At 46.9% G+C, this 18,729-nt stretch overlaps 2 protein-coding genes across 2 annotated transcripts; one reads left to right on the top strand and one right to left on the bottom strand.

Moving 5' to 3' along the window:
* Positions 1–259: 259 nt before the first annotated feature.
* On the top strand, positions 260–12,654 carry rab11fip1a (RAB11 family interacting protein 1 (class I) a). Its single transcript, XM_084468273.1, has 5 exons — positions 260–880; positions 4,811–5,247; positions 5,358–6,321; positions 10,486–10,591; positions 11,101–12,654. The coding sequence occupies exons 1-5, from the start codon at positions 531–533 to the stop codon at positions 11,305–11,307; spliced, it is 2,064 nt and encodes a 687-aa protein (XP_084324399.1). The 5' UTR covers positions 260–530; the 3' UTR covers positions 11,308–12,654.
* Positions 12,655–14,420: 1,766 nt separating this feature from the next.
* prlhr2a (prolactin releasing hormone receptor 2a) lies at positions 14,421–15,962 on the bottom strand (the record flags this gene model as incomplete). Its single annotated transcript, XM_084468365.1, has 2 exons — positions 14,421–15,057; positions 15,511–15,962. 2 exons carry the CDS (start codon positions 15,960–15,962, stop codon positions 14,421–14,423), a joined length of 1,089 nt encoding a protein of 362 aa, XP_084324491.1.
* Between the last annotated feature and the right edge of the window lie 2,767 nt (positions 15,963–18,729).

Here is an 18,729-nt window from a genome sequence, read left to right as displayed (position 1 = left end):
ACCGTTTTGTCAAATCTACTACAGCTTACAAATACGGATGTGCAATTGGGAGACAAAAAGAAGGACACAATGTGGCCTCCACCTGGACAGGTACACCGATACCCGATCTGTTCTCAGCCTCTGCTCCTGCGCAGTATCCAACACTGATGATTTATTTATTACTGCGCAACGTAGCGCACGGAGAGACTGACGAGTACTTCAGCCAATCAGGTGCAGGGACGGCTGGATTGTGGGAGGGTACGATTTATCTCGACAGGGAAGCGATACGCGATTCTGCGCTGGTCGTAAAAACATCAATACCCGTTTAAGTTAGTGTGTTTAGGCGCTGGTCGCGTCGTAGCAGTGAAACAATTATATATGCGACGTGCTTGTAAACCCTTTTACTAGCTCTGTGTGTGACAAGGAGGCGGTAAGGGTAGGACGCCGAGCCCTGCCTGGAGGTAATAAGACCTCAGCTTCCTGGTCCGAAAAGAACCAAACAACCTTCCGCGGGTCGGAGTCACTCAGTCAGAGCTTCAGAGAGCTTCAGCATGTCGCTGGCAGACCAGAGCCACCAGTTCTACCCCACCAGTGTCCAGGTCACGGTGCACCAGGCTCGCAATCTGCGCACTAAGGGCAAGAACGGGACCAACGATGCCTACGCCATCATCCAAGTGGCCAAAGACAAGTTCTCCACCTCGGTGGACGAGAAGTGCATCGCTCCGGTGTGGAAGGAGGAGGCTTCCTTCGAGCTGCCCCTGTTCCACCCAAACAACGCGGAGAGGTGCCGGCTGAACGTCATCGTGATGCACCGGGCCCAGGTGGGCCTGGACAAGTTCCTGGGCCAGGCCGTCATCAACCTCCTCAACCTCCAGGACCAGAAGCTCAGCAAGAAGACCGAGTGAGTGGTTGTTGTCTTCCCCCCCGTTTCAGAAACGCTTCCAGGCCTGCGTTTATGTTGGAGGACGGACGGTGGCTGTGGATGAAGTTTGATCTGAGGTTTTATAGTTTCCTTGGATTTGTGATCATAACGTTCTGTGCTTCATTAGATAAGGTTAGTCCCGTAGGTTCATGTCCATCATCTGCTGATATACTTGCATTGCATGCAGCCAGGAAGTCAGGACCCCCACTGTTGACATGAGGGTCGTGTGAGTCCTGAGGCCAGGGGGGTAGTGGATGACTGATTAGAGTCAATATAGAATATTATCTTTACTCTCCTTCTAGCCAGCCGTAGGCCAGACATGATGAAAACAAGAAGCACTACCTAATTCAATGTGACAATAACAATAGGTATCCACAGATACTCTGTGAATAACTAATAAGTGATTTGTATTATGATAGTACAATTTTTAAATGATAAATATACAATAAAAGTATATACATAACTGTCTGTAATTGTTTTGCTGTAAACTTTATTTGATAGTCTTTTAAGCTGAAACAATAGAACCCTTTGAGGTAAATATGGAGCTGGATGTTTTTTTAGGTGTCGATATTATGGACATTGTAACATGGTAGGTACATGTCCTTTCTAGTCCTTTTTGAATTGCTGATTTTTGTTGGGCAAAATAATTAAAACGAACCCTGACATTCAGATTGTCTCATTACCATTTTAACGTGTATTAATTACCGGTGTATGTAAATGCTCCCGGGGCTTTTTACACATGGTCGTTTATGGGCAGGCTGAACCCCAGAAGAGCCAATCTCAGACCGGGTAGATTTCCAAGCAGTCTGACAGAAACATGCGTGCGAAGCTGGAGCCTGGCAGCCTCACAGTCGGAGACGAAACATTAGCACTCAGATAACAATCTGGCCAATTAAATCCCTTTATACACACACTCACTCACTCTCTGATCTGCAGGGGATGGGAGCTACTGTAATCTTAAGAGGCATCTCCAACCAATTCAATAGTGTGGAATATGAAAGATAATCGTAATTGTATCCTTTTTTTCTTCTTTGAAAAGTACTTTACAAAGATAGTCCTTTTTGAAAAGAACACTTATTTTTAGTGTCTCACTTTTTCCTTACCCCTCCCACCCAACAAATCGGGTCCCACATGATCCCGTCAGGGCATTCACATGAGACGGGCGACAGAGTCATGATCATCTGAAATTACTCTAAGCTCTGACGTTGGTTGGATCCACACATTCATGTCATTGAATCTTGCCTGCTGCCAAACCTACAAAGAAACAAACCCAGGAACGGTGTGACGAACACAGCGTTGGGGTGTGAGAACAGGTTACATTATCTACCCTGTGTGTGAGGCCCATTATCAGCCGGGGGACAGTCCTTCAAATCCCTGCCCAGCGCGGGCCATTACCTCATCACCTGTGAATCATAAGCTAGCTCTTATCTGGTGTTTACTCGGGGCATTTTTACAGATCTGTGACGAAGGTTCACCCTGCTGTATACATTTTCCTTCGCTCTGGGTTCACCTCGCTATCAGTAGTCTCTCTCGCTCTCTTCCCCTCTAGTACTGCTGAAGCCAAAGGGTATTATGTGTTGCTGTTGTGTTTTTGTCTCCCAAGAAACGGGCAGCATTGTGTTCCCTGATGTGGTGATGTTGTGTAAGCGAGTAGAAGGTCTTTCTGCCACAGCACATGCCCCTTTGTCCTCACCAACACAATGCTGCTGGAGATATCCACAATAGACGAGATGAGATCATATGAGCAAATGCTGTGGCGTGTTCCAGTAGAGGCTACCATTCACTCATCGGTTGAAACGATTGCCTTTGCTGTTGCAGTTTCATGTTTCATGTTTTGTGTCGTGCTGTATATAGACCCTTATTTGAGTCAGAGGACAGGGAGACTCAGTCAAGCAGCCATTCACATTTTCCTCTCGTCCTTTTCCTACAAAATGAACACATTTAGGTCGGTAATTTGGGTAGAAGGTCAGTTATTATCGGGCCCGGTGATGATTTATAATTTGGTGCGGAGCCAGACTGGTTTGGCCGAAACCAATCATGGATTCAGAGTTGAGCCAATGTTTCAGGATAACCCTTCCAGAATTGTAAGCCTTTTTCTGGTGCCTGTGGTCCAATTTGCTTTGGGCAAATGATCCAATGTTTAGTTAATACTTTGCCTCCCCCAAGGAACATAAACTATAGCTACTGTTGATCCATTTAAAGGACCAATCAATGTGTTATTTGTTTGATTATGTATTAGGTTCTAATAATTATTCATGAATAGGTTTTAGCGAGGCCAAACAAAATAAAACCATACATAGGTAATATTTGGAAATAAATGCCTTGAATTTGACTCAATAGGGATGGTATGGGATATGGTAATTTAATGGTTTCTATTGAATGTACGACATTGAGTTCAAGTGGATACTACTTAAAATGGGCTGAATACATTGGCCTCATGTTGAACTGTAGGGTTTATATTGCTGTTCCCTGTCCACTAGAACACAGGGAGACCTCAGAGGAGGTGAAGAGTTGGAGGATTAAGCTAGCCCTGGGCGATATGGCTGAAAGACATATCACGATATAACTTGATAATATTGATCGATATCGATAACTATTGATCATTTTAATGACCTAAAAAGAATAGGAATTACCATGCTAGATTTAAACACTTCTGTTTAACACTTAATATGACCATCCACTGTTCTTCATTGATAAATACAATGTCAATACAACAATGAAAAACACTCAAATATTGCAAATAAGTATGGAACCATGTTTGTGTTACAAACCCAGCTGCTAGATTTGGTGGTCCAGTCTCTTATCGATATTGAACATGTTTTATATTTATATTGATCAAAAGTCTATCACGATACGATCATTTATTGTTTTATTGCCCAGGCCTAGATTAAGGGTTTATTAGTTTTCTTGTGCCGGGTCCAGGCTCAGCCAAGGCTCTGTAAGTGGTGTCAGTGTTAGCACGAGCAATACAAGCTGTTGTTGTTGGCCTGCAGCGTTATTATGAGAAGAGATAAAGAATGTCCATCTGAGTTGGGCTTCGCGCAGCCTTTATTGTGAGGCCTGCCCTCATCTCTTCCAGCAGCTCTCCCCCATGTGTACCACGTTTGTTATGTGTAATGTTAAAGTAATGTTTCCTGTTTGTATTAATCATCTACAGAACTTTTTTTCCTGCTATTTCAACCTGCATGACATTATCTGTGCAGTGCAAAACTAAGGCACTGCTCTCTGTGTATGGAGAATGCAGTGGCAATTCACTGTTTATTTCTTAGCATGACTTTGCTCCTCTACTCTAACTCTAACCTTTGTGAGTTCTAACCTTTGACCTCATCCGTGGAAGGGAAAGTTTCTCATCCAGCCTGTCAACTAGATGTTTGTCTCCTAGGATTTAGTGCAAAAGTAACCGCTGAATCAAGAACATGAATGTGGAATTGTTACGTTGTGTCATATTTGACACAATAATGTAGCACATTATCGCAACAGGAACTAATTGCAACTTTGACACATCCTTGTTCCTTAAATGGTGATGGTGGCTGTTATGATCAGCACTTTGCAGAGCACTTACATTACTCCTCCCAATAATTGAGCGATGCTGTGGTATTTGAAAAGCTGTCAAGCAGACTTGTGTGCGTGTGTATGCTATTTGTAGCCAAGTGCTGCCCCCTGGGCTTATTTTAATATATACTTTTTATTATTTATACCCCATTAATAACAAGGGGACCTTCAGATAAGTTGATGGGGAAAATAATGTGTATTTCTCTATTATGTACTGAACATTATTCATTTTGTAAAGATGAGACCACAATCAGTATTCACTGCATTGTGTGCGTCAATAGATAAATATGTTTAGGAATATTGATATTATAATGATACACATTTTAAAACTAATCCATTGTCTCTGTTCTGTTCCAGCTGGTTCCCGCTCTTGGATAAATCTGGCAAGGATGACAAGGCCCGCGGAGAGGTCCTGCTGGACATCCAGTTCCTGAGGAACAACATGTCCGCCAGCATGTTTGACCTCTCCATGCAGGACAAGCCCCGCTCCCGCATCTCCAAGATCAAGGACAAGGTCCGCGGCAAGAAGAGGGACGGCTTCTCCGACTCGGCCTCCGCCATCGTGCCGCACGTCAGCAGCATCGTGTCGGACAGCGAGGGAGAGGCCGACGCCCAGTCCCTCAACCAGTTCCCGGGGGCCAAGAAGAAGTCCAAGCTCCAGAAACTCTTTGCTCCCAAATCAAACCTGCACAAGAACATCTCCCAGTCCATGTCCACCCTGGGCAGCCAGGCGTCCAAGGACTCCTCTCTGAGCGGGAGCCGCTCCTCCGGCCTCAACGTGGACTCCCCTGATGGTAAGCTCCCGCTCTGCCTCCTCTCTGACGCTCGCATCCCGCGTCTGCTCACCTGTTGTTTGCTGTGTACACAATGACATGTCCTGCTCCTGTGTGCTCTCCTCCCGCAGTGAAGAAGAAATTCAAGTTCCTGGGCCACAAGCGCACGGCTAGCAACGACAGCAAGGCCTCCCAGGGGCCCTTCTCCCTGCTGGGCCGGCACAAGCAGAGCGCCAGCGACGTCAACAGCGTGTGCATCAACGGCAGCCACGTGTACGCCGAGGAGGTGGAGCCCAAGACGGGCTCCACCCTCAGCCTGAACAGCTCCGGCCAGGGCTCCGTAGAGGACTTCCACACGCTCAACTCCCAGTACTCCATGGAGTCCATCAAGGGCTCGTCGGCCGCGTCCTCCAGGCAGGAGGACGTCCTGGAGCAACGCAACCGCCACGAGCAGGAGGAGCAGCAGGAGGAGGAGGAGAGACGGCAGGCAGCCGAGAGACGCAGAACAGAGGACCTGAGGCAAGCGGAGGAGGAGGAGGAGCGAGGGCATCGGCAGGCCGAGGGCAGGAGGCTGCAGGAGCTGGAGGAGCAGCGGAGATACCGGGAGGAGCAGGAGAGGCGCCAGCGCTTGTTGGAGGAGGAGGAGGCGAGGAGGAGGAAGAAAATCGTGGACGAGGAGGAAAGGCAGAGAGGCGAGGAAAGGCAGAGAGGCGAGGAACGCCGGATGCTGCAGGCCATCGAGGAGGAGAGTCGCCGGGAGGAGGCGCAGAAGGCGGAGGAGAAGAAGCGGCAGGACGAGGCGTCCATGAGCGAGAGGCTCTCCACTCTGTTCGGTATCAGCCGGAGGAAGGAGGAGAAGAAGGAGGAGGCTCAGCCGGAGAGAGAGGAGCCTGTGGCAGCCCCTCGCCAGGCCGCACGAGGTCTGGAGCTCCGTGCCTCCCAGACCAGCAACCCCTTTGAAGAGATCTCCCTCAGCCCAGAGGCCCAGAACCCCTTTGAAGAAGCCCCCCCACTGAAGACGGTCCGCAGCCCCCAGACCCTCTCGGCGGGGGTCTTCCTCAACCGCACCGCCAAGGTCTCTGCGGTGAAGCCAAGGTGGGTTCCATTCTCTTCTTGTTCTCTTCTTGTTTGGCTGGGATCAACAATCGATACCATTGTTCACAGCTTGAGTCAAGGGTTAGTTACTTTTGGTGGATTTTATGAGGATATAGAAACTTCTATAGCTAGAACTTCTAAAGTAGCTTAGTTCTAAAAAAAAAATATATATATATATATATATATATACACTTGTATACATAGATATCATATTTAGCATTAATTTGGCTCTGAGTTTCATTGCTGGTCTGCTGTAGTGATGATTTTTAATTTGCATTTACTGGATCAACTACATGAGGAAGTCAAGCACCATGTGATATGCAAATTAACATTTTGAGAGAGAGCGAGAGAGAACGAGAGCGAGAGAGCGAGCGATAGAGAACGAGAGAGAGGTTGTTGGTTGTTGTTTTCTGTTACGTACTTTGTGATCACCTTGCTACAGTACATGTTGTCCAACCTGTTCATCCGGTTTGGCCGCTGTGCCGATTGGTTTCTGCTGGAACTGGGTGTGACATCTGCTGGTATGGAGTGCAACAGGTTTTGGCCTCTTCTCACTGGACTTACAGTGTGTGTGAACATTCAAGGGTTAGGGTCTAGTTCTTTGGAGACCATTCCTTTCCATTGGACTATCATGGTAAGAGTTGTGTGTTTTTTCCATTGTGATTATGTTATATCTGCTCTAGTAATGTTGCTGTATGGGTTGTGCTGGATAAGGTTTTATAAGATTTGAAGGTTATCCGTCTTGTGACAAAGAGTCTTGAGCAACAAGCTAAAGGTGTTGTGGTTGACATTGCTAATGTATTACAACTAGATTATTGGAGGAATTGATAGTTGTATGTGCTAGATATTTCGATTCTCTTGCATGCAGTCCAGATGTTTCAGATAAAATCAACCAAGAAAGGTTTTTGGTTGATTTGAATTATTTTGTTTGGTGAAATTTGAAATTTGAATTATAAAACCAAGGCCAAGTGCACAACACACAATCTAGAAAAAGAAGCATGTATTGTCTTGGAAGATTTTATTAAATTGTTACATTGTTTAAGAAAGAAACCTAGTTGGTTTTGGAGTTTAAATTGTACAAACTAATTGTTTTGGATGTTTTACCATAAGGTGAAGAGAGCCTTGAATGACTTTAATCTGCTTCAAAATAGTACAAAGTCTACAATAATTATTCTTGGCTCATTTACAAGTTGTTTTATCTTCCAATTCCATTCAAGCTCACAGTCAATTAGCATGTTGAAGGATCATTATTCTTATAGAGAGACATTGTTGATGGGTAGTAACATGAGACAGGAGTGCCACATGTTTACTCATTTATTGGTCACACTGAACGTCAGGATTTAGTTTAGACTTTTTTTGCCAGATTGCTTGAACTCCTGAGCCTTGCTCTTCTTCTCCATACCTCTGAACCCACCTTCTCCAGCAGCCTGTCTGACATCACTGGCCCGTTCGCTCTGCTGAGTCTGCACCATTCAATGAGGAGGACCGCCGTCCACCATGTCAGAGACGAAGAGGAGAGCCCTGGTGGCCCCCACCTACGTCACGCCCGCTGAATCCCGCTCCCAGATGGAGAGGTCCCCCAGGTCCTGGTCTGCCTCAGAGGGGCGGGTCGGAGCCATCGAGAACCCAGCCTACGTCGAGTCTGACGGATCAGCGCAGGGCAGTAGACCGACGCTTCCCCTCCCGGACTATGAGACGCTGTTCCCCCAGAAGAGGCACGGGGTGCAAGGGCAGACGCGATGGGATCACCTCATCGCGGAGGTCCATCAGAAGACCAGGGATAAGCCCGAGCGCTTCCTCAGTGAAGAGATGAGCGTGGACGGTCCGGAGGAGCAGAGACCGGGTCGGCAGCACAGACCGCCTTCTCGGACCAGGCGGAGCGACGGCGAAGGGCAGAGACCGGCCGACTGCGTCCCTCAACCTCCGGTTCATGAAGCTAAACCCGTTTCCTCCAAGAAGACGCCTCCCCCGCCCATACCCGACGCAGCTCCAATCCAAAGACCCACCGTAGACTACAGTCCAAAACAAAGGCAGAGCGCTGCACACGCCCCTACGGCTGGACAGAGGCCAAACGTGTCTGCTCTGCCAGGGTTTGTTGGCACTCAAACACCAATCAGAGAAGTCCTCTCAGGAAGAGAGAGGGAGGGTGTGGGGAAAGAAGTGTCAGCAGTTGCTATTGAAAGGCGAAATCTTCAGCCCCCGGTGGTGCCCAATACACCTAGCCAAGCGGGTCGGGATTTAAAGACAGAGCAGGCCGTCAAAGAGATGCCCACCGCCAGGCCCAGGCAAAAGGTGGTTAGCAGGGAAGGAGAAAAGCAAGCAGATGTGCGAGCGACAGATTCTGTGAAAAGCAACAATCCGTTATCCAACAAAATGGATAAGAAGCTGAGGGAGGACGAGGCATTCCTCAGAAGAGAGCTTGTATCAAAAGATTCTTGGGTGAAATCAGAGCAAAACGCACCTGCAGATCGGCTTTTTACAGGCAAGGTACAGGAAGAGGCCAAACTGGAGGATAAGGGCATGACGGCAGATGATTTTGATCAACTTTTTGCAGCAGAAAATCTCAGTGATCCCTTTGACAGATTTTATGGAGGTGACTCTGAAAAAACTCATCAGCAGTTTGAAAGAAAATTCATGGACTTGAATCAACCAAATCCTTCTTTAAAAAACCGGCTTTCCCAGAGAAGTAAAGTGACGCCTGCATCTCTCCCGCCATCCAGAAGCGTAAATGTCAAACAGGAGCCCCCGTTTCATGAGGACACCAGCATAACCACTGCTGTGGAACCTCTCCCGTCCAGAGAGCCTGGGATGACCGCTCCGCTTGCCTCACACAGAGCAGAATGGACTGAGAATCCTCTTGCGGAAGACCCGTTCGGGACGGACCCGTTTGCTGGAGATTCCTTCGGATCTTCGGAGCCCCACAGGCTGGCTGCGGATGAGTCTGGGTTCGAGGCAGAAGGGCCATCTGGGGCGAGGAATCTCTCGCGAGCCTGGGTCTCGCCCTCAGAGGGTCAGCCTGCTGGTGCACAGAGTGTCAGTGTTGGCGGGCCAGCCTCAGCTTTACGCAGGTGAGATGGGCATCAAATTGTCCCTTTGGAGGACATGGCACGGTCATGGTCAGCTGACGAGGCCTGATTGGCTGGTTGATTTGACGTTTGTTTGAATTTTCTCTTTTGTGAATGTGCTCATTCACAATGGATTTATTTCTGGGCTGGTCTGTCGAGGTGATGGTTTATTGCGTTTTGGGTTTGTTGGGAAGAGAAGAGAAAGCAGTCTTTTAATCTTTGAAACTTATTATTATTAGGGGTCCTACAAACCGTAGTAACCCTATTGTATTCGTTAGTATTTCGTTGACCAAACACCCACACATTAACTCCTTTGGTGCCGAAAGTGGGAAAAGCTGCAAACTTGGCTCACATGTACCAGGTCAATGTGGGACTGTATGGTGTTTAATTCATAGCAATAAGGCAAAAGACGGCAGAGATATGCATTTTAAAGTGAAATACATGCATATGTATACAGCTCTAACATTGCATCCAAAACACGTAGTCTCAGCTGTTGAATGTGGCTATTAAGAGGAGATTCCATAGTATACTCATGCCAAATTTGAAGACTATATCTGAAAAAACAACCAAAAAACATTTGTTTGACGTTCTCCCTTCTGAACCATGGCCTCTCTACAATGCAGGCTGGGCCTTAAAGGGATACTCAGATACTGGATTTTGACACCGTAGGCTTTAGAAACATTGTTGGTGATTGTTTTGATATGTTAACTGCCAGTAAACCAGTTTTTAAGGCATACCAATGCCATATTACCATACCGACCAAGCTCACCATACCTCCATGTACGAAAGATCTCTATTTCTCAAAATATACTCTAATCTGCCCTTGGCAGTCTACTGTCATACTGTCATACTGTCGGTCATACTGTCATACTGTCGGTCATACGGTCATACTGTCGGTCATGCGGTCATACTGTCGGTCATACGGTCATACAGTAGGACCCCTTCATGGTTGCTTGCAACTATATTTATTATTATTATTTTATTTTTTTCTCCTTGCACTCGCTATGATATTGTGTTTGTGTCCTGTTGTCAAAGCCCCCTCCGTCGTCTTATCTCTTTCAAGCTCCTTTTCTCATTTTATTCCCCATCTCTTTGACAGGCCTCATCCTGTGAAGCCCATGAGCTCTGCTGAAAACCAGTTCCCTTCTGGCTCCCCGGCTGTGAAGGAAATCAGGATCCTTGACAGCAAAGCCGCCCAGATCAAGGTACCGTCGGCTTCCCCCGAGTCAAGGGTTCTTATTCCCAAACACGTTGGCAGCTACTTTGTAATAATTCAGCCCCACCAAAGTCCCTAAGGGCCGTGCCCCGTGAGTCGCTCTGACAGAACAGACGGCAAATGCTCACACTTTGGAATGCTAATATGAAGCGGCTGCACACATTAAACATTAATTTGTTAATGCAAACAACGAATGACTCGAAGGGAACTCCTTTCATAGTTCATCCCGTGTGTGTGTGTGTGTGTGTGTGTGTGTGTGTGTGTGTGTGTGTGTGTGTGTGTGTGTGTGTGTGTGTGTGTGTGTGTGTGTGTGTGTGTGTGTGTGTGTGTGTGTGTGTGTGTGCGTGCGCGCGTGTGTAAAACATTTGGTGATTTACAATGCAAATAATCCTGCTGCAGTGGACGTCCACCGGGAAGGCCGTATGAATAAAGTGCTTCAGCCACGCTGTGCCGTCGTTCTTCTTAAATTAGAAATTCACCTTTTCTCCACCCTCCCAGGCGGAGGTCCCGGCGGAGGGCGCCGGAGCGTACACCCAGCTCACCCAGGAGGAGCTCATCACACTGGTGGTGAAGCAGCAGCTGGAGCTGACCAAGAGGAAGGCCAAGATCGCGGAGCTGGAGGAGTACATCGACAACCTGCTGGTCCGCGTGATCGACGAGAAGCCCAGCATCCTGCTGGGGATCAGCTCCGGCAAGCCAGCGTAGAACCGGGGGACCTTCTCTTTTGGCTGCGCTGTGCTGGGGTCGCTGTTTCCCTGTTGGCAACACAATCTATTACGATGAAGGACCTTTATTCGCCTAGAGCAAGTGCACTTTCTTTAGTCTCTAGGTTCAGACAACGATGTAATATCGGTCTGACACGGCTGGACGCTTTTTAAGCAAATGGATAATCACGAGTCATTACTCCGCCACGATCAACAATATATTCTAGTTTAGGACCCAATGCTACAGTGTATTTTACTCCAATAATAGATAATAGTGATTTCCACAATCATTCTGGCTTTGTTTGCCACATCTGAGAATGGCAATCATTATAGCCCCTTGGTGACTTCTTAGCTACCAGTCATTACAGCTGATCAGTTCCCTGGCTTCACTGCGCTGATATCCTGTAGCCAATTTCAACACCACACGCCTTATTGTTTGATCTTCCCATGGACTCAGGAGATTGCTTTTGTTGTAGCTCAGATTGCTCTATCATTGTATCAGAATCATGACCCTTGATATCTTTTTCACAGTCCAAAGAATAATTATCCGTCACTACAAAACTGCGATCTCAATGGTAGTACCGTAAATACTGTTGGTTAGGGGAATGATGCTGAGCCATAAGGCCCACTCTGTAAAGAACCCATGCAGCCCTAGTCTTATTTCTTGGATAGCTTTGTTGGGCTTTTTTTTTTTCTTAACCAAAGTCCAAGTTTCTTATACCAAATATCTGTGAACCTTCTCCACATGTTTCTTAATTTTTTAATCTGTTACATTTTGTTCTACAAATTTGAACAACACTGTGCCTATCTCTGCAGTATAGGTGTCATTCAGAAAGTCAGCAATAACAAGGTAGGCTGCTAGTGGCAGCCTTTTATTCACGATTTGTACGATGGACATTAATGTGATATGAATATATATATATATGATCCTGTGTTAATCATTTTATCAGTCCACTAATGCTATTTAATCCCTTCCAGCACACTATATTTTTTCTACTATAAAATATGTATGCAACTCCTAAGCACATATATTTATGCAACGATGAGTCATGCCACAGTATGTCCTAAATATTGATGGGAGATTTATAATAAAAATACCAAGAAAGGAAAGAAACAGAATTGGACAAATGAAAAAGAATTGGCGTGTTTATTCTATGTATTGCTAAAAACTAATATCCAGCGAGGCCTTTTGAATGTAACCTCCAACACACTAAATTACACGTGATCACGTGACTGTCTTTTGTTTTGTAATGTTAGAGCAATAATTACTAACAATAATGTATGTTGATGTGATGTTGATATTGGATTGTGCCTTCAAATAAAGTGTTACTCTTGCCTTACAAGTGGATCCTAGTTGAGTACAGGCCTCTGTGTACCTTTAATGACAAATCAAACTGTAATGAATATATGCATCTTGAAAGTGTCTGTGTGAAAAGCAGCTTTTTTTTATTTTGCAGTCTCCTACAAATCCGGTATTTCGAAATGTCAGACAAAACACCTCTTGTGTAATAAATGCAATAGGTTAAGGTCATACCTGTACTTTTTAATAATTTAAACTCCAATGAACAATTTCTCTGGGAACTGAAAGTATGTAGCTGAAAATATGAGACCTCTTTGATAGGTTTCAGTCATCTTTAAGGATTTATTCACACGGTTGTGTATCTCCACCATAATGATTATAACTTGCGCTGATCAATTATGTTCCAGGGTTATACAAATTATTTTTCCTGTTTTCAATTCCTATTTATGAGACAATTGTTTGCCCTTGGCTGTAGGACCTTAAGCCCTTATGTCTGCTGGTCTGTGCAATGGAAGAAAAATATTGAATATTAAGGGAAACCGAGATGTGATCCCACATGCTTCAGGGGAATTCTAGTTAACCGTGAGAAATAGAACAATAAATGATAATTGATGAATTGCAATTGCAGCCCTCATTCTTAATAATGATAACCCAGTATAACATTTCTACTCACTAGAGCCAGAAATGTGTAAAATGGATACGTAATGTGTATCGTTAATTTTTTTTTTATATTGCAGTTATTTGTTGGTCACTTACTCTGTATTCTCCTGAATGTATGTATGTATAACAGTGGTAGTGTGGATGATGCACACTGAATACTCATTGTGCAACAGGTATAATATGCTATGAATAATGCTAATAATGTTTCTTATACCAAATAGCGATACATGTATCACGTTGCAATTGGAAAATAAACGTACATTTGGACAAAGAGAATAATAATTGCAATGTATATGTATTTTAATCTTAGTACATAAATATAGTGAAGAAAGAGTTGCACAAAGAGTCAACATACTATGCATCACTTTGTATTGAATACACTTTCATCGACATACAAAGACGACAACGTTTAATAGAAACAAGGAGAAGGATGACTAAAGCCTCCTCAAGCCTCTGATTGAGCTGCCCTTTACCCTAACACAATCTTGGTCATCGGAAATCTTTTTTATCGCAGAATAAATATCAATAATCTTAAAAGGCCAAACAAAGCAAGGTGAAAGGTTGCTCGTCCCAGGACCTCACAGGACCACCCCGGCCTCCCAGGACCACACTCCCCTCACAGCCCCTCCCAGGACCACCCCGGCCTCCCAGGACGAAGCCCCCCTCACAGCACCTCACAGGACCTCCCAGGACCACCCCGACCTCCTAGGACCACCCCGGCCTCCCAGGACCTCACAGGACCTCCCAGGACCACGCCCCCTCACAGGACCATGCCCCATCCAGCACCACATCCCTCGCAGGACCACACCCCCCTCCCAGGACCTCCCAGGACCACGCCCCCTCACAGGACCATGCCCCATCCAGCACCATGCCCCATCCAGCACCACGCCCCCTCCCAGGACCACACCCCCCTCCCAGGACCTCACAGGACCACGCCCCCTAACAAGACCACGCCCCTCCCAGGACCACCCTGTCCCCTCACAGGACCACGCCCCCCCTCACCGGACCACGCCCCCTATCAGGACCACCCCGTCCCCTCACAGGACCACGCCCCCCCTCACAGGACCACGCCCCCCCTAACAAGACCACGCCCCTCCCAGGACCACCCTGTCCCCTCACAGGACCACGCCCCCTATCAGGACCACCCCGTCCCCTCACAGGACCACGCTGGCCGTGGCGCAGTGGTTGGCGGGGATGCCGATGCGGTGGCGGCAGGTGAACATCTTGCGGAGCTCGGCGCGGAAGCGGTCGTGCAGCCAGGCGTACAGGAAGGGGTTGCAGCAGGACGAGCTCATGGCGCACAGGTGGCACAGCAGCTGGATCAGCAAGAAGTAGCGCTTGTCTATCAGGTCGATGTCGATGTCCCGCAGCACGTTGAACACGCTGATGGGCATCCAGCAGAAGCCGAAGGCCGCCACCACTAGGCTCACCAGCCGGAAGGTCTTGCGCTTGCGCACCCGCTGGGCCTCGGCCTGGCTCTGAGTCCGGTGGCCCGGCACCACGCAGTTGCGCAGCTTGACGGAGATGCAGAGGTAGGAGATGCACAGGGCGGACAGCGGGAGCACGTAGGTGACGAAGAGCGTGCTGTAGGCGTACGCCAGCCGCTCCCGCTTCTTGCCCATCCAGAACTCCTCGCAGATGATGAAACCCTCGTGCTTGAACTCCACGTGGTAGGTGTGGGCCACGGCCGGCGCCACCAGCCCGCAGGACAGCAGCCACATGCCGCAGAGCAGGTAGGTGCACGCCATGATGGACAACCGCTTCTTCAGGGGATGCACTGTGGCGTAGTATCTGCAAAGCAAAGAGGACACATGTTTCCCGTTTAGGAATTACTGGGTTGCCCCTTCATGGGAGTATTTCATTTGCTTTAGCGTGATAGAATAACGACGTTGTTGTTGCTAAGCGTGCTTCTAGGTCTGTCACAGATGGCTGCAACACGAGAAAACAAAACACCTGACTGCAGTGTCACTGATTAACTGGTAACCTTGGGTTTAGGGGGAAGGCTAGTGGTAAGTGGCAGATGTCCTTAATTAAATAACCAAAATGCCAATATGTTTCTATAAAGCTTCAAAGGTTATATGCTAAGATGTAAGGATAATATGATAAGGATAATAATGATCCCACAATACAAAGAACAAACTAGAATCAGAGCATCCCATTCTAATAATCTGTTAATCCTTAAGAACACAGAAGAAACTGTCATCAGTGGATGACTTTGGTAGGTGGAAGGTCCTCCGGGCTCACCTGTCCACCCCGATGGCCGTGAGGGTGAAGACGGACACGTACACGGTGACCGGCTGGATGAGGTACACCAGGTAGCACATGAAGCGCCCAAACACCCAGCCGCGCGGGTTGAAGGCGTAGGCCAGCGTGAAGGGCACGCAGGTGGCGCACATCAGCATGTCCGAGAAGGCCAGGTTGCCGATGAAGAAGTTGGTGGCGTTGTGCATCTTGCGGGTGCGGCAGATGACGTAGAGGAGCAGGTAGTTGCCGAAGACGCCCACCAGGACCACCAGGGCGTAGCAGGGGATGATGAGCGGCTTGAAGGACTGCAGCAGCTCCACCCCCACGAACTGGGAGCTGTGTGTGGAGGAGCCGTTCTGGAGCTCCAACACCTGGCTGGTGTTGGCCTCCACCGTGCGATCCGCGCAGGAAGGGGTGGGCTCTACAGGCCAGGCGCTACCGGTGCCCTCCATGGGCCAGGCTCTGACGGAGGCGCTCGAGAAGAAAACTGGATGGATGGGAAGCACGGATATAACAGGAGCTTTAGATACTCCTACTACTACTACTACTACTACATTAACATTTACATTTTCATTTAGGGCATTAGCAGACGGTTTTATCCAAAGGGACTTAGAATAAGTACATTTGTCAGAAGAAAGAGAAACAATATATCGCTGTCGGTACAGTAAGGATGTTCATAAAACCAAGTGCCAAGCACTAACAATTGTTTGGTTACCCCATTCCCTGTATACAATAAAGATAGCTAGGATCCGATGCTACACCATGCTACACCAGAACTATTTTTAAGGGCAAGGATGTACAACATAAAATAAGTGAGTAAGAGGGGTAGGGGGGTACTACTAGTACCCCTACTACTACTACTACTACTACATATTGCACAGATATTCCATGACTAGGCTTGTGCGACATTTATGCCAAGTCTCTTTGGTTCTATTTGTATGTGCTTGCTTTTATCCCTGCTTTCTATTCAGTGTTATATCCAAAGAAGAACCCATGTGAAACCGTTTCTATGAATAAAGGCTTATTGATATGTAACACCATTCCTGGAACCCCAGGGGGCAGTGAGTGTATAAATATGGGAGACTGCTTCCCTTTTGCACCTCTGGCAAGTCGTGTTTGTTGGAAAGCCATCCTGAGAGGCTTCTAAAGAACTAAAGGTGGAGTAATAGGATTCCAACTTTTGCCATAATAGTAATAGTTTTCAAATCTGTTTATTATTAATGAAACATTAGCGACATATTGTATTTAAAGGTTTGTTGAGCATGACCTTGCACTCCATGCTACCATGCAGGAGATCTCTCCCTGAGTGTGTGTGGTGATGGCTGGTTTAACCCGTGCACACTGATTACTCGATGTGCAACAGGTGTGCAGCCTCACCCAGCCCCAGAGTCCAATCAGACTCGGCCAGGTGAGGCTGCTTAAACCAGCGGTCATCCACACCTAACCTAACCCAAACGGGATTAATAATTGCATTGCATACTGTTAAAGATATAAAAGTATGCCATCAGGTGTGTGTGAGATTAGCCATTACAAACCAATGGAAAATCTGCCCTTTTCTGTGTTTTAGTGATCAAAAGTGGACGTGTCCACCTAGCTGTATGATGGATAGATCAGTATACCCGTAGACCGCTTCTGCCGACTGGCGCTGACGAGCCGTGGGGCCGCCATCTTGGACCGGTCGACCGCTCTACACTACTACCGTGTAATCCGTTTGGTAGGTGCAATGAACTGTCAGCGCATTTAATTAATGAAACCTCACTGAATACCAAACTGATTTTCACGTGGGTTCTTTTGCTGCAAGGGTCATACATGTAGCCATGATACAGGACACATGGCTCGGCTTGTTTTAAAATTCATAGTGCCTTAACAGTAATAGAATATTCTGATATATGCTATAAATCAAATCTGGGAACATAATCCCAGAAAAAGGGGGAATTTCCAGTTTGACTAGCAATCTGATTGAAAAACCTAATGTGTCTTCAAAAACAACGGGGACAGGTCGTTTTTTCAGCCAGGGACAGGCAACCAAAACGGGGACGTCTGGTCACCCTATGATATGTGATGTAGGCTATGATAGGTATTTTGAAAATCACACACTATAAATATGATAGAGAAGCAGAAACAGGGGCAGTAAATTCAGCTATTTTAATAAGTGTCTTCTGCTGCTACGCAACAGGAGTATGACCGGTCCAAGATGGCGGCAGCATTTCTTGCGCCCAGCAGCCAATGCGTCGTCTACTCTCTATTATGTCTACAGCGTCTACCAGCCTACCCAGTGGACCGTAGCAAATGTTGCTCATCTATCCGTCATACATCAGGTGGACATGCCCACTTGTGATGTCCCTCAAACACAGGAAGAGGCAGATTTTCAAACTGCTTGCAATGGCTAATCTCACACCTGGTGGCATAATACCACCCCTTTAAATTTAGACTTAACTGTATTAGTATTCCACCATGTGAAGAAGCAACTAATCCACTGTTATCTCACGGTTTTGATTTGTGCAACATTATTATCTTTAGTTAATTGGCTATTATTAATGGCCTGCCATGGGAGGGAGGGACTGTTGTCTTTTTGTGCCATGTGTGGTTATTGACACGGGTTATTGGTGTTTAGATTTGGTACATCCTGCGTTGTAGGCCTATTTGTTTTCCTCCTTAATTTTTTTCCCCCCTTCCCTCGCCAGTCCTAGATCCCGCCCCTCTCCTGCCCCACGTCCCCTCAGAGGCCTGATTGCTATTGTCTTTCTCTGACTTCTTTGACATTATTTTACGTGTGTGTGTGTGTGTGTGTGTGTGTGTGTGTGTGTGTGTGTGTGTGTGTGTGTGTGTGTGTGTGTGTGTGTGTGTGTGTGTGTGTGTGTGTGTGTGTGTGTGTGTGTGTGTGTGCGCGCTGGTTCCACCTGTAGGCTATATGAGGACATTTCATCCGTTTACGCACCGACATTATAAGGAGATACCGTAACTGTGAGGACAGTTGAGATGTCCTCATAAGTCTTGCAGCATAGAAGCACTTAGCATGATGCAAATAACTCCCTCCCGCTTTTTCTCGAATTGTCCTCATAGTTACGGTTGACCTGATTTCTAGTGTGTGTGTGTGTGTGTGTGTGTGTGTGTGTGTGTGTGTGTGTGTGTGTGTGTGTGTGTGTGTGTGTGTGTGTGTGTGTGTGTGTGTGTGTGTGTGTGTGTGTGACTTTATATAATCGCAGAAATAGTATGACC

Source organism: Micromesistius poutassou (genome assembly GCF_964030765.1).
Source record: "Micromesistius poutassou genome assembly, chromosome: 5".
NCBI classification, from domain to species: domain Eukaryota; kingdom Metazoa; phylum Chordata; class Actinopteri; order Gadiformes; family Gadidae; genus Micromesistius; species Micromesistius poutassou.
Note: the sequence above shows the minus strand (reverse complement) of the source record. Positions and strands in the feature narration are given on the sequence as shown.